Source organism: Nannospalax galili, unplaced genomic scaffold, assembly GCF_000622305.1.
Source record: "Nannospalax galili isolate Female #2095 unplaced genomic scaffold, S.galili_v1.0 scaffold291, whole genome shotgun sequence".
Classification (NCBI taxonomy): domain Eukaryota; kingdom Metazoa; phylum Chordata; class Mammalia; order Rodentia; family Spalacidae; genus Nannospalax; species Nannospalax galili.
In genome coordinates this window covers 3,974,315-3,989,642 of record NW_008330588.1, presented here as the reverse complement: position 1 = coordinate 3,989,642, position 15,328 = coordinate 3,974,315, and the positions used below count along the sequence as shown (strand labels likewise).

General features: G+C 44.4%; 1 protein-coding gene across 1 annotated transcript in view; it reads left to right on the top strand.

Annotated features, from left to right (window-relative positions):
- The window catches only part of Entpd4 (ectonucleoside triphosphate diphosphohydrolase 4), a 47,673-nt gene extending 36,276 nt beyond the window's left edge, over positions 1–11,397 (top strand). The window contains exon 13 of the mRNA XM_029554884.1: positions 9,864–11,397. Coding sequence (XP_029410744.1) covers positions 9,864–9,891 — 28 coding nt within the window. The 3' untranslated portion in view covers positions 9,892–11,397. The remainder of the gene's footprint in view (positions 1–9,863) is intronic.
- Positions 11,398–15,328: the final 3,931 nt, after the last annotated feature.

Genomic DNA, 15,328 nt, shown 5'->3' with positions numbered 1-15,328 from the left:
CAGTGTATGTTCTTGGCACCTTTGTCAAATATCAGGTGGCTGAAATTGCATGTACTTATATTTGGGTCTTAAGTTTTGTTCCATTGATCTATGGGTCTATTTTTGTGCCAGTACCTTGTTGCTTTTATGACTATAGCTCTGTAATACAGCTTAAAATCTGGTATAGCAATCCCCCTGGCATTGCTCTTAGTGCTCAGGGTTGCTTTGGCTATCTGAGGCCTGTTAGTTCTTTTAAAAGAAAATGTTTACATACACACACACACACACACACACACACACACACACACACACACACACCGTAGTAATGTTGTGAAGGTCAATGGATAACTTGCGGGAGGTAGTTCTCTCCTCTTGCCTTAGGGGTCTTGGGATCCACCTCAACTGTCAGGCTTGATGGTAAGCTGCTTTACCCACTGAGCCCTCCCAGTGGCCTTCACTGTGTCATTTCTAAAATGCACCAGCTGGCTCTTCTTGCTGTTCTCTTGTGAATTTACCACTGACAATGTGAATTCCAGTGTGTGTTAATTATATTTCTATTGCTGTGATAAAATACCCTGATGTCTTAGTTACTTTTCTGTTGCCGTGATAAAACACCATGACCAAGGGAACTTAAAAAAGGAAGAGTTTATTTAACTTACAGTTCCAAAGAGGCAGGAGTCCATCATGGTGGGGAGGCATGGTGGCAGAGGTGGCTAGAGCAGGAGCAGAAGCTAAGTGCTCACATCTTCCAGCAGGCACAGGAAACAGAGAGCAACTGGAGATCGAGCAAGGCTTAAGAACTCTCCAGGGGCTGGAGAGATGGCTCAGCAGTTAAGAGCACCAGCTGCTCTTGCAGAGGACCCAGGTTCGATTCTCAGCACCCACATGATGGCTATAAACCATCCTTAACCCCAGTTCTAGGGGAATCCGATGTCCTCTTCTGATATCTGGGACATTGCACGACATGGGTGCACTCACATACATGCAGGCAATATACTCATAAAAATAATAAATATATTTTTTAAAAAAAGAACTCTCTAGGCCCACCCCCAGTGATGTGCTTCCTCCAGCATGACCACACCTTCTAAGACCTCCCAAAACAGTGCCACCAACAGGGGACAAAATGTCCAAATACTTGGAGCCCATGGGGGACATTCTCATTCAAACCACCACACCTGTCAAAAGTGACTTAAAGAAGACAAGGTGTGTTTTGGCTTACAGGTCCCAAGGGATAAAGTCCACCATGATGGGGAAGGTACTAGAGCAGGAACAGACCTGGCAGTCAGGAAGCAGAGACATCACATTTCATCTCAGGAAGCATGAGAGAAAGAATAGGAAGTGAGGTGAGATTCCAAAGTCTCAAAGCCCACTCCCAAGAGCCTTCTTACAGCAAGGCTTCACCTCCTAAAAGTTCCATAACTTTCCCAAATTGCACCACCAAATGGGATCAAGTGTTCAAATATTTGAGCCAACAGAGGGCATTTCTTATTCAAACCAGCACACTGCTTTTTTGCCTTCATGATAGAGTTGAAGAGACAGTTCTAAAAAGATGATCTATCCTGTTCTTGTCTGCAACAGCAGAGGCTTTGAACTCCAGGAACCAGACTCAGCATTTTCCCCTCTTAAGAGTTCATCTTTGAAGGGCTTGGTGGCACATACCTTTAATCCTAGCACTTGGGAGGCAGAGGCAGGTCAGGGCTACAGCAAGGGCTACAGGGAGACCCTGTCTCAAAAAGACACCCCCCACCCAGAAAAAAAGAGTTCATCTTCTTGGGGACTGGAGAGATGGCTCAGCAGTTAAGAGCACTTGCTGCTCTTGCAGAGGACCCAGGTTCAATTCCCAGCACCCACAGGGCAGCTAACAACTGTGTATAACTCTAGTTCCAGCGGATCTGGCACCCTTTTCTGGCCTCCGAGGCATTGCATGACATGGATGCAGGCAATACACTCATACACATAAAATAAAAATAACAAAATATTTTTTTAAAAAAACACTTCATCTTCTCCTCTCGACTTAAGCTTTAGTACCCAGATTTTAGATTCAAAAAGATTGAGACATAAATATCTAATGAGCCGTACTCAGCCTTTAAAGTCCTTTTGTTCTGGTTATGGTAGGCACAGGGCAATTCTCTGGAACTTCCCAGCCACTGATTTGAATATGTCTGCCAAAGTTCATAAAAAGCTATAATCCCAACAATGCTGAGCCATGGGATCTGGACGGGGCGGTTAGTCCAGTGGTAGACTTCCAGGCTAAGTGTAATTCTTGCTCCTCTGTATGATTAATGCCTCAGAAAACTTAACTCTAAGAAATAATTAACTTGGAACTTTTCATATGGTCTCTAACATATTTACTACTTGTTTTTATGATTTGTTAAATGTAAAAGAATATGCTCTCGGGGCTGGAGAGATGGCTCAATGGTTAAGAGCACTGATTGTTCTTGCAAAGGACCCAGGTTCGATTCCCAGCACCCACATGGCGGCTACGAACTGTCCTTAACTCTAGTTCCAGGGGAATCCGATGCCCTCTTCTGACCTCCGCAGCATTGCATGACATGGGTGCACTCACATACATGCAGACAATGCATTACACAATTATGTGTAATGTACATACACATAAAATAAAAAATAACAAATAAAATATTAGAAAAAGAATATGCTCTCTCCCTAAATGATAATGACAGTCTAGCACAGTTGTAGGTAGGTTTACCCATTTTTGTTTTTCTGTCTTTCAGGGCTGAGGCTAGAACCCAGAATACTAGGGAAGCCTCCACTACAAAACCACAACCCTAACACAGTATGTAGCACTCTTAATGCTCTGACATAACCAAGAGTGTTTAACAGAAAAATGGCTTTAACTTTGTAACTGTGATCTGTCTGAATCTGCGCCCCCCCACACACACACCAGTGTAGCATGAGACTGACCCCAGGACATTCCCATCCCCCTTCTATGAGGGACTAAAGTACAAAATAATTAATTGGCACTGACTTCAGAGAAAGAAAATTCCTTCAGGTAACTAAGAGGGAAACTTAGGCCTGCAAGATGGCTCATAGGGTAAAGGTACTTGCTGCACAAGCCTGGTTACCTGAATTTGATCCCCTGGAACCCATATAACCATGTATGGAGACAACCAACTTCACAAAGCTGTCCTCTGACCGCCAGACACATGCCATGGCACAAGGACCCATACACATCATGCGCTCTAACACAAACATACACATGAAACAGTAATAATAAATAAAATTTTTCTTTTCATTTATTTTTATTTTATGTGTATGAGTGTATTGCCTGCATCTATATAAGTGCACCCATGTTGTGCAGTGCCCATGGAGGTCAGAAGAGGGAATCGGGATTCCCTGGAACTGGAGTTATGGACAGCCGTTAGCAGTCATGTGGGTGCTGGGATTTGAACCTGGGTCCTCTGCAAGAACAACCAGTGCTCTTAACTGCTGAGCCATCTTTCCAGCCCAAAACTTTTCTTTAAAGGAGGGAAAATTATCAAGATCAGATTGCCCTAAGCAGAGCCTATGGGATCAAGGAGAAAGGGATCTTATGTAGTCCTCCCACTAGATGGAGCTACAAAACACTGCTGAACCTAAGCTTTACATTCTAATCATGGTATTTGAGGCATAGGACTCTCTCTCTCTCTCTCTCTCTCTCTCTCTCTCCTCTCTCCTCTCTTTTCCAGCCTCACCACAGTCAGGGACCTAGCCAATCATGATTGAAATGTCTAAAACCTTGAGCCAAAATAAGCAATTCTTCCCATGAAGTTGACCTTTCAGGTATTTGGGTCACAGCTTCTGAAAGCTAATCAACTCAGTATTCATCTTTCAGGGCTGGGTTTCTTACAAATACCCTTTCTCATCTTATACCTTCACTTTCCTTAAGCTGTGTTTTGATGGGTAGTTCTTAATATTAATGTAGTAAAGATTTAGTGTAGTAAACCCATTTTTTTTGTTTTGTTTTTGGTAGTTATTGCTTTAGGACTTGGTTTGGGGGTGGGGGGTTTTGACTTTATTAAGAGAAAAAGTCAGGAGCTGACTTTGAAAGATAGTACTGAAAGCCAGGGACCTACTGTTGTCTGATCCTCGGGGCTCTGCTGACCTCAAAGAAGTCCATTCATTTATTCCACAAACAGTTAGCTAGACAAGATTACAGATACTTGAAGCATCAGTGAGGGAAAATAGAAGATTTTTTTAAAAAAGAAGAAAAAGAAAATGGGCTGGCCCGCTGGCTCAGCAGGTAAAGTCACTTGCCGCCAAGTCTGAAGACTTCCACATGGTGGAAGCAGAGAGCCCACTCCCACAAGTTGTCCTCTGACCTCCACATGTATGCTGTGGCATCTACCCACACACACTAAATAAATTGTAAGTGAAAACTAGGGCCTGATAGAGTTTATTTACATGGTATACGAGGAGATTTAAGGCTAAACGCTGAACTAGTAAGGAAAATGAATTGGAAATTCACCAGAAGAGAGGCAGTCTAGATAGGCAATCAAAAATGTTCTGCTAGGTGTGGTGATACACACCTTTAATCCAAGCATTTGGGAGGCACTTGATCTCTCTCTGTGAGATCAAGGCCAGCCTGGTCTACACAGTAAGTTCCAGGCCAGCTAGGACTACAAGGAGACCCTGTCTCAAAAAAAGACACATACACACACACACACACACACACACATATCTGACTCAGGAGGCTGCAGAGATGGCTCAGAGGGTTAAGAGCACATGTGTCGGGGAGTTTCTAGATTGGGTTAACTGAGGTGGGAAGATCCCTCCCAAACGTGGACAGCACCATTCCATAACATGGGGAAGTGGGAATGTTGTAGGTGCATAGTCAGAGTATCTTGGACCATCTTTAGCTGCCAATAGCCATTTATTGTGCACCTCTGTGTTAGCTAAGTCCACATCATTTTATAAAGCTGCTCCATTTTAGTTGAACTGTGACTATTTCCAAAACCACAGTAATTTGGTTTCCAGAACTAAAGTTACTTGTTTCTTTAGACTCTTGCCCTCTGTGCCCAGTGACCCTCTAGTAATTGCTTGACACATGAGATGTTTATCCTTCACCTGACATTCGTAAACTGCCCACTCTCTGGTACCAAACCAAGGACTAAGAAGTGAAACTGCTCAGTCCCTTCCCTTCGCTTTGCTCTATAACTGCCCCACCTGTAGGCAAACAGCAGGCTCTGATGTTTATGCCAGAGGCCTCCTCTGCAGGTTTTTCTCCTGAATAAAGGCCTGTGCAGTTATAGAGTTGTCCGCTCCCTGTCTGTCTTTTCTTTCTATGCTCCCTACATGCTCTATCCTTGTCACATTTGAGTCACATTTGGGCAGACCCCTCGCTTCCACAAACCCAAACGCTAAGAATGTCATCAGACAACATCTGAGGTGGTAGCAGAGATTTCCCTGCTCTTCTGTAACCCACCTACCTGATGTACACACCAATGCATTTGAAAGGTGTTTCAGGGGCTGGAAAGATGGCTCAGTGGTTAAGAGCACTGGTCGCTCTTGCAGAGGACCTTTGGTACACAGTACCCACATGGCAGCTAACAACAGTCTGTAACTCTAGTTCCAGGGGATCCAATGTCCTCTTCTGATCTCCATTCGCATTGCATGATACAAGTGCACTTACAGGCAATATACTCAACTCATACACATAAAAATAATAAATAAAATATTTAAAAAAAGAAAAATGTGTCAGTTCATGACTTTGTTCTGTTACTATAAAAACGAAACTACTTCCATGTTGGAACATGTAATTTGTGATAACCTAAATCTGTGTTTCCAGACCATGGTTACTCACTCATATTTAACTCGAGAATAAACTATCTCTTGTCCCCTTTAAAGTGAGACCTATGTCTCTTGTGTCAACAAGAGTCTTTCACAGTATTAGGGCTTGCCCTGGCATCTGCCTGTCTCCATACCCCATCACTGGGATCACAGCTATGCGTGGTTGCACCTAGCTTTTTTTAAATTTTATTTATTATTTTTATTTTATGTGTATGCATGTATTGCCTGCATGTAGGTAAGTGCACCCGTGTCATGCAGTGCCCGAGGAGGTCAGAAGAGGCTGTCAGATCCCCTGAGACAGGAGTTACGGACAGTTGTTAGGTGCCATGTGGGTGCTGGGATTCAAACCTGGGTCTTCTGCAAGAGCAACCAGTGTTCTTAACTGCTGAGCCATCTCTCCAGCCCCAGCACCCAGCTTTTTAGGTGGGTCTGGGGATTCACACTCAGGTCCTCATGCTTGTGCAACAAGCACTCAGCCCACTGAGCCATCTTTCATGCCCTGACTGTAAATACTTGAGAGAAGGATCCAAATTATGGATTACAAAATACTTAGAATAAGCTGAAGAGATGTCTCAGTGTTTAAGAGCATTGGGGCTGCTCTTGCAGAGGACCTGGGTTCAATTCCCAGCACCCACATGGTGGCTGACAACTATTCATAACTCCAGTTTCAGGGGATCTGACACCCTCTTCCAACCTCTGTGGGCATTGCACAACATGGGTGCACATACATGTAGGCAATACACTCATACACATAAAATAAAAATAATAAATAATAAATAAAAAGTACTTGGGAAAACATTGTCAGAAATTTTCAGCAAGCTTAGCAACTGACAGTCTAGTTATCTTTGTTTGAAGATGATGGTCACGACATAATTAGGAACACACGAACACAAAACCAGGAAAGGTTACAGTCACTAATGACTCCAGTTTAGGAAATACCAGCTTGGTAAAGTGTTCTCCAGGATTTTTTATTTTTGAAGGCTTAGATAGTTGAGAAACAAAAATATATTCAACATACGAAAGAGCCAGGAAGAATTAGCATAACACCTCACAGAGTCCCTTATGTGTATAAACTTAGCTTTTATTTTCAAAGCAAAGTTTAAAATACTTGGTTTGGTAGGATAAAAAGTTTATAACACTAGCAAAAATCAAACCACTTTAGATCTTTTACAAATTCAAGGAACAGCTAGTAAACACAGATTTGTTTTCTGATGTACAAGTGTGTCTCCTATAAACAATAACAAAATGACTATTTAGTCAAGGCAAACACATGTGGACCAGGTTTTAAATAGCAGGACTTTTTTTTGCAGCTTTTTCATCTGAATGGTACTGATTACAAAAGCAGAGATGTCAAAAGCTTAATTGGCTATTGTATAAGATATAAGGTCCAACATAATGCATATTGTATAAAAGAGCGCTAGTTGATCACCTTGCCTATATTAAACTTACATGACTTTTACTCTACCAACATTTATGATAGTTATATAATGTTCCAACATACGGTACTTGTGGTGGTTTGAATGAAAATGTCCCCCAAAGACTCCAAGTGTTTGGACATTTTGTCCCCAGTTAGTGGCGCTGTTTTGGGAGGTCTTAGCAGGTGTAGCCATGCTGGAGGAAGCACGTCACTGGGGGCGGGCTTTGAGAGTTCATAAGCCTTTCCAGATCTCCAGTCGTTCTCTTGCTTCCTGTGCCTGCTGGAAGATGTGAACACTCTGCTTTCGCTCCTGCTCCAGCCACCTCTGCTGCCATGCCTCCCTGCCTTGATGGACAGTAATTCCCTTGGAACCGTAAACTTAAACTCTTCCTTCTGTAAGTTGCTTTGGTCAGGGTTTCTATCACAGTAACAGAAATCGTAACTAATACAGTACTACATGTTTTCTAGTCACAGATACATAGGTATATGTTCAATTTCATCCTCATGCTGTGACAAACACCATGTCCAAAAGCAGCCTAGGGGAGGAATGGGTTTATTTGGTTTGCATTTCCAGGTCACTGTTCATCACTGAAGGAAGTCAGGGCAGGAACTCAAAGACAGGTCTGCTTGCTTTTCCACACACCATTACCACTAACCAAGGAACTCACAGCCAAGGAAGTACAGGAGAAGCCATGGGGGATGCTCCTTGCTGGCTTGTGCAGGCTAAGGCTTAGTTTCCTTATATAGTCCAGGACCACCTGCCCAGGGAATGGTGCAGCCCATAGTGGACTGGGTCCTCCTACATCAGGACAATCCCCCATACACATGCCCACAAGTTAATCTGACTTGGGAGATCCCTCAATTGAGACCCTTTTCAGATGACTCTAGGCTGTGTCAAGTTGGCAGTTAAAACTAACAAGGACAGTGTTGTAAGTTGTAGTGTAACTTTTCCCTTCAAGCCCAACATAATCATTCCATCACCATTTTGGAGGAAAGATGGCTTTGGTTTCAGTTGCAAGCCTTATTACCCATAGCAACAGCATGCAAGCACAATGACAGCTCGCTGGCAGTCTCTCAGAGACCACAGTGTGTTCTCCAGTCCTTCAACGGTTTTTCAGGGTGTCCCTATGTTCATGCAACAGATCCCATTCATCAGGAAGCTTGCCACTCCATACCACAAAGGAGAAAACAGCCACTCTGGGATCCGCCCCAAAGACACCCATCTCTAGATGGCTCAGCCTTAGTTACATGTTTTACTACCCATAGCAAGGCCCAGGCAACTACTACCGTAGCCCTCAGATAGTTCAGCCTTACTACCCACAGCAGGGGCCATGCAGTCGTTCCTCCCAAACTCATCTTTGGTTGATAGTTCAGCAACCTGCAGGGTTGCTTGCAGCTAGGGTGGGTGGAAGAAAGGAGTCATGACTGGAATCTCTGGTTGGGAGGGGGGTTCCTGTGACACCTCCCTTCCCCATCTAATGAGGGAGAGTTGATAGCTCCATCACCATTACCATAGGCCTAGTTATCACCTAGCCATTTATTTAAATTTAAATAAAATTTAAAATATTTTATGCATGTGAGTATTTTACCTGCATGAATGTAGGTTCACCACATGTATGCAATACCCAAGGAGGCCAGAAGATGGCGTGGGATCCCCTGGAACTGGAGTTACAGACAGTTGTAGGCCAATTTTCAGCTTTGTCTGTCATACGCACCAGCATTCCAACATGATTAACACCATTCGCTGTGAGGGTGGTCTCATAAAGACAAAATTCCTTTTATATGGAGATGTTGCAAGTAAGGATGTTGAAATAAAAATGGATGTCGCTTCAAGACTAAGTATATATGTCCAAGTAAGGCCTTTCTCCTTTCCCATCTATAAACATGTAGTTTTCTAGGAATCTTAGAAGAAACCCCATTTTCAAGAAAAGACAGTCTTAACCTTTGTCTATCCCTTTGATTAATGATTTTATCTTATGAGATTGTAGTCCTATCCAAGGCACCTCTGAAACCACCCTGTAATCTCATTAAAAAAAGAGAAAATAAAAAGTTCCTTAGTTTCTTTGAGATGTAACTTGAGACTCACCAAAATTGTATATACAGTTACCACTAGAACACTGTAAGCATGACTTACCTTAAGAGCACCTCTCTGTTAACATCTGTGCAAAGGATATGGGTTCGATTCTCAGCACCCATATGATGGCTAACAACTCCAGTTCCAGGGGATCTGACATCCTTTGAGTTATGGACAGTTGTTAGCTGCCATGTGAGTGCTGGGAATCAAACACAGGTCCTCTGCAAGAGCAGCCAGTACTCTAAACCACTGAGCCATCTCTCCAGCCCCACAAATGATATACTTATATACATCCAGGCAAAACACTCATACAAATAAAATAATTTTTGTAATTAAGAAATTAATCCCTCTTTCATATTTATTTATTGTGTGTGTAAATGTATGTGAGCATGTGCATGCCATGACCATGTGTGTGGAGGTCAGAGGACAACTTGTGGGAGTCAGTTCTCTCCTTCTACTGTGTAGGTTTTAGGGCTCTGATTCAGTTTATTGGGCTTAGCAGCAAGTGCCTTTACCCATTGAGCTATCTTGCCAGCCTCCCAAATCGCTTCCTAATAAATTCCAGTTCTGCTTCAGACTGACTTATCTTGAAATTCCTTTCTGCAGTAAAGTCAAGAATTTCACCTTTACCTGAATAGAAGTCTCTGAGAAGAATCCTGCAGGCTGTTGCAGGCAGCAGCCTGGAGCTGCAACTCTGGCCTGAGCCCACTGCCACTAATAGCCCCTGGCACTTGGCAGCTTCCGTAATCCTCAGCTTTCAGCAGCCGTGGGTTGACAACAGGCAGCAGCAAGTGTTACAGCTTTTGGACAGGCCTTGGGTGCTGGACCCTCAGCCCTACAATGCAAATGTCATGAGTTCTCAGGCCTTCAGTATCTGAGACCCTTGACCCTGGAATTATTCCAGTGAACAAGGTCTGCGGCTTTTTTGTCTTCAGCTCCTCAAAGTCCTTGTTATCTCTGCCACCTCTGTTCCCCACCAGTTTTTTTGCAACTGCTTTCTGGAACCTTCCAACTACCCTGTGATTTATACCACCACTGTCCCTGCAGCTGCCTCCACCACGTTTGCCATCTTTCTTTCTTCATGTTACCATGAAGACAAGAAAAGACTACTCTAGAGAGGCCTTTAATGGGGCCTAACGTTGCATCATCAGAGGACAGCATAGGAAGGTACCTCCCAATTGGCTCACAAAGAGAACCAGTAGCCTGCATATCTCCAGAAAGATGTGGCAAGAATGTCTGCATCAGTGAGAGTAGTTCTTCATGATGAACTGTGTCTGCACCAATCAGGGCACAATTCCTCATACCAGTGAAGAATCCTGCTTGCATCACTCATAGCCCTTCATGTAAATGAAGAACAGCTTTAGTACCAATCATAGGTCTGCTAGGCCAAGGGAAGGAAGTGCTTCTCCTCTGTTCTGAGTGAAAATGTCTACAGCATCATCTAGAGGTCACTGAGGCCGTGATCACAAAAAATGCAGCACGATTCTTTCTCTTCTGGTCCCAGGCTCAGCTGTGGGCTACCATGCAGACATGGCAAAGTCCAAGAAGCACACCACACACAACCGGTCCCAAAAATGTCACAGAACTGGCATCAAGAAACCCTGGTCACAAAGATAGCAATCTCTTAAAGGGGATTGACTCCATGTTCCTGAGGAGCATGCATTTTGCCAAGAAGCACAAGAAGGGTTTGAGGAAGGTGCAGGCCAACAACGCAAAGGCATTTGTGCATGCAGACTCCATGAAGGCCCTTGTGAAGCCTAAGGTTAATCCCAAGATGTCCAGCATCCCAACCACAGGGTCTACAGACTTGCTTTCATTGCCCACCCCAACTTGGAGAAGCAGATTTGTGGCCACATGGCCAAGGGTCACAGGCTCTACCAACCAAAGGCCAAGGTCCAAACCAAGACTGAAGCTGCAGCTCTGGCTCAGGTTCTGGCTCCAGCTACTGCTCCAGCTCCAGCTCCAGCTCAGGCTCCACAGGTGCTAAGGACTGTGAAGGCCTCATAGCAAAGGGCTCTGTATGACAATATGAAGAGACAGATGGACTGGTGTGACCCCACCCCTCCACATACCGCTTACAGATGGCAGGTGTCCTGTGCTATTTCCACAAACAAACTTGAGACAGAATCTTTAAAAAAAATTTTTAAATTTATTATTATTTTGTATTTTATGTGTATGAGTGTATTGCCTGCATGTATGTAAGTGTACCTGTGTCATGCAGTGCCCATGGAGGTCAGAAGAGGGCACCAAATTCCCTGAACTGGTGTTAAGGACAGTTGTTAGGCACTATATGAGTGCTGGGAATCAAACTCAAGGCTTCTGCAAGAGCAGCCAGTGCTCTTAACAACTGAGCCATTTCTCCATCGTGCCCCGCCCCCACCCTTTTGAATGTAGCACAAGCTGAAGCAGTTGAGGCCAGGACAGTGCCTCCTGAGGTCAGAGTTGCATTTCTGCATAGTAAGAACAAGAACCTGAGTCCAATCCCAAGAAGCCTAGTAAAATAAACCAAGTGTGATGGCACATGGTTGTAATCCCAGTGTTGGGAAAGCAGAGACAGATGGCTTCCTGGGGCTCTTTGGCCAACCAGCCTAGCCTACTTGGTGAGTTCCAGGCCAGGGAGAGCCCCTATCTTTTTTTTTTTTTTTTTTCTTTTTTGAGAAGGGGCCTCCCTTTAGTCCAGCTGTCCTGGAACTCGCTATGTAGACCAGGCTGGCCTCAAACTCACAAAGATCCGCCCGCTTCTGCCTCCCAAGTGCTGGGAGTAAAGGTGTGCACCACCATGCCCAGCAAGACCCTATCTTTAAAAAAAAAAAAAAAGCAAATAGCATCAGTAGAATGACAACCAAGGTTGCCCTCTGGTCCCCCACCCACATGCACACATATCCACACCTGTATGCACACATGCACTGTGCATATACAAATACATGGACATGTACATATATATACAAAAATGAAAACATTAGAAGTGGTGTTTACAATGAAGTTTTATTATAAAAATTAGCAGTGAATAGTACTTACCAATGCTTTAATAATGTTTAAACCCTGTCCCACTGCCCTAGGGAGACGTGGGTCCCTCTTGCCTGTCTTGATAAGAATGTCCAGAGACCAAAGAGGAAATGCCATGGTGGTCATCAGAGTTGCAATACCATGGCAGGTGTGGGGAGAAGCCTAGGTGGAGGAGAGATTTGGCGTCAAACCTACCACTGGTGGTGTGAAGGGTTTGCCTAGGTGAAAAAGTACAGCAAGAGGAGAGACAGGATTCAGGATGGAGCCCCAAAGAAGATTCCATCCTTAAAGTTACAGTGGCTTCCTGGGGGCTGGAGAGATGGTTCAGTGGTTAAGAATACTGGTTGTTCTTGCAGAAGACCTGGGTTCGAATCCCAGCACCCACATGGCAGCTAACAACTGTCGGTAACTCCAGTCCTAGGGGATCCGACAGCCTCTTCTGACCTCCTCAGGCATTGCACGACATGGTGCACTTACCTACATGCAGGCAATACATGCATACATGTAAAATAAAACAATAATAAATAAAATTTTAAGCTGGGTGTGGTGGCACACGCCTTTCGTTCTAGCACTTGGGAGACAGAGGCAGGTGGATCTCTGTGAGTTCAAGGCCAGCCTGGTCTACATAGCGAGTTCCAGGACAGCTGGGGCTACATGGAAACCCCATCTCAAAAAGACAAAAAAAAAAAAGTTACAGTGTCTCCCTGAAAGAACTTGACAGTCCCTTTCTGAACAGAAGACCCCAGGCTGGCCACTTGCTTGGGAGCTGGATGCCTCTACCTTCAAAGCCTTGCTCCTGCTGAGTGGCCCTGGAAATTTGCACAGAAGTCTCCTGATCTTGTCAGCATCAGTGGGGTGACACAGCCTGAGGAATTCCCTTACCCTTAGAACCTTCAGTCTGGTAAAACTGGGTCAGTACAAGCCAGAATGAAGCAGTCGGTAAGTCTATTAAGATAGAGGGCACACACTTTTAATCCCAGCACTCGGCAGGCAGAGGTAGGCTGATCTCTGTGAGTCAAAGCCAATGTGGTTTACATAATGAGTTCCAGGTCAGCTAGGACTACAGGGAGACCCTGTCTCAAAAAAGACCAAAAAAAAAGGGGGGGGGAGCGGGAGCTGGAGAAACAGCAGTTCATAAAGTTCTTGCCTTACAAAGGTGAGAATCTGAGTTTCCCCGGAAGTCAGAGATAGGTAGATCCCTGGGACTCTCTGGTCAGTCATCCTAGCCCATCTGGTGAGTTCCAGGCCAGGAAGAGAGCCTGTCTCATAAAGATAAAGAAGGTGCCTGAGGAATGATGCCTAAGGATGTCCTCTGACCTCCACATGAGCCATAGCTAATGTCAGCTGTCAACCTGACAGAATCTGGAATCACTTGGGAAATGGGCCTCTGGACATGCCTGTAGGGGACTATCTTGATTGCATTCACTGAAATGGGAAGCCCTGCCCACTGTGGGAGGCACCATTCCCAGGTTGGGACCCTGGACTGTATAAGTAGAGACTGAGTGTTTATTACTCTGTGCTGCTTTTTTAAAAAATTTTGTTTACTATTTTTATATTATGTGTATGAGCATATTGCCTGCATGTATGTATGCGCACCTGTGTCGTACAGTGCCCTCAGAGATCAGAAAAGGGTGTCAGATCCCCTGGAACTGGAGATAGGGACATTTGTTAGTCTCCATGTGGGTGCTGGGAACTGAACCCAGGTCCTCTGCAAGAGCAGCCAGTGCTCTTAACTGCTGAGCCATCTCTCCAGCCCCACTCTGTGCTTCCTGACTGCAGATGGGATGTGACCAGCTCCTGCTGCTGTAACCTGCCCAATCATGATGGTCTGTAACCTTGAACTGTGAGCTAAAATAAACTCTTTTCTTTCTCCAGATGCTTTTGTCAGAGTATTTGATCATAGCAACATGAAAAGTAACTAAGATAAATGCACACAATTAACATGCACACATTAACATGTACACCTTAACATGTACACATGCACAAAGATAAGGAATGCACATATTTTAGGTTTATATCCAAACTTAGAGAGAAGGGCATCCTTAAGCAAAGCAACTAGGGAAGCAGAGGCAGGCAGGCCTCTGTGAGTTAGAGACCAGCCTGGTCTACATATCAAGTTCTAGGCCAACCAGGGTCACATAACGATATCTGTCTCAAAATGAATAAATGGATAAGTAAAGAAAGAATAAAGAATAATCAAAGTTTTAAAATTAAGTAAAAATATACAAACTGGTTTGCCTCTTTTCTCCTCTCTCTTTGTCGCTCTGTCTTTGTCTCTCTGTCTCTGCCTCTGTCTGTCTCTGTCTCTCTCTCTCTCTGTCTCTCTCTCTCTCTCTCTCTCTCTCTCTCTCTCTCTCTCTCTCTCTCTCTCCGCCCCCCCACAAGGTAGGATCTCCCTGTAGCCCCAGCTGGCCTGGAATTCACTATGTAGATCAGGCTGGGCTTGAGCTCACAGAGCTCTGCCTACCTCTGTCTCCCCAGTGCTAGGATTAAAGACATGTATCACCATGCTTAGCATTACTTATTTTTTTCTTAAAGAATTTCTTTTTTGTAAATCAAATTGTTAGGTGGTGCATTATTTAGATTTAGGAATGGGAGGAATGCTAGCACAGTTAAACTCGGGGCTTCAAACCTTCTGGCTCTGAGTAAGCAGGCTTTGTTATCTTCTGGATAATGTTTTTAGAAAGACATGTGCTATTTCTGTAGGCAATTTTGATTTTATCAGTTGTGTTAAAATTTCTGAGTCCCAGCAAGATTCCATAAAGGAGGTCCTTTCCCTTTCCATGTCCCCTTAAATTTCCTGTCTTCCTATCTTGCCCCTTCTGACCTGCCCCCAGTGTGAACTTCAGGGCCAAGAATGTTATTATATCCTTCTAAACAACGTCAACCCCCACTCCTTGTGTCCTGCCCTGTCCCATGAGGGCAAGGCTTGCTAACCCCTACCCTGAAATGAAGCAAAGGACCTTAGAGGTCACAGGATCCAAAGCCTTTAATTTACAAAGGAGCAAGCTGGTCCTCAGAGGGAAGAGAGACTTGGCTCATCTGTCATGTTGCAGTGTGGTGGC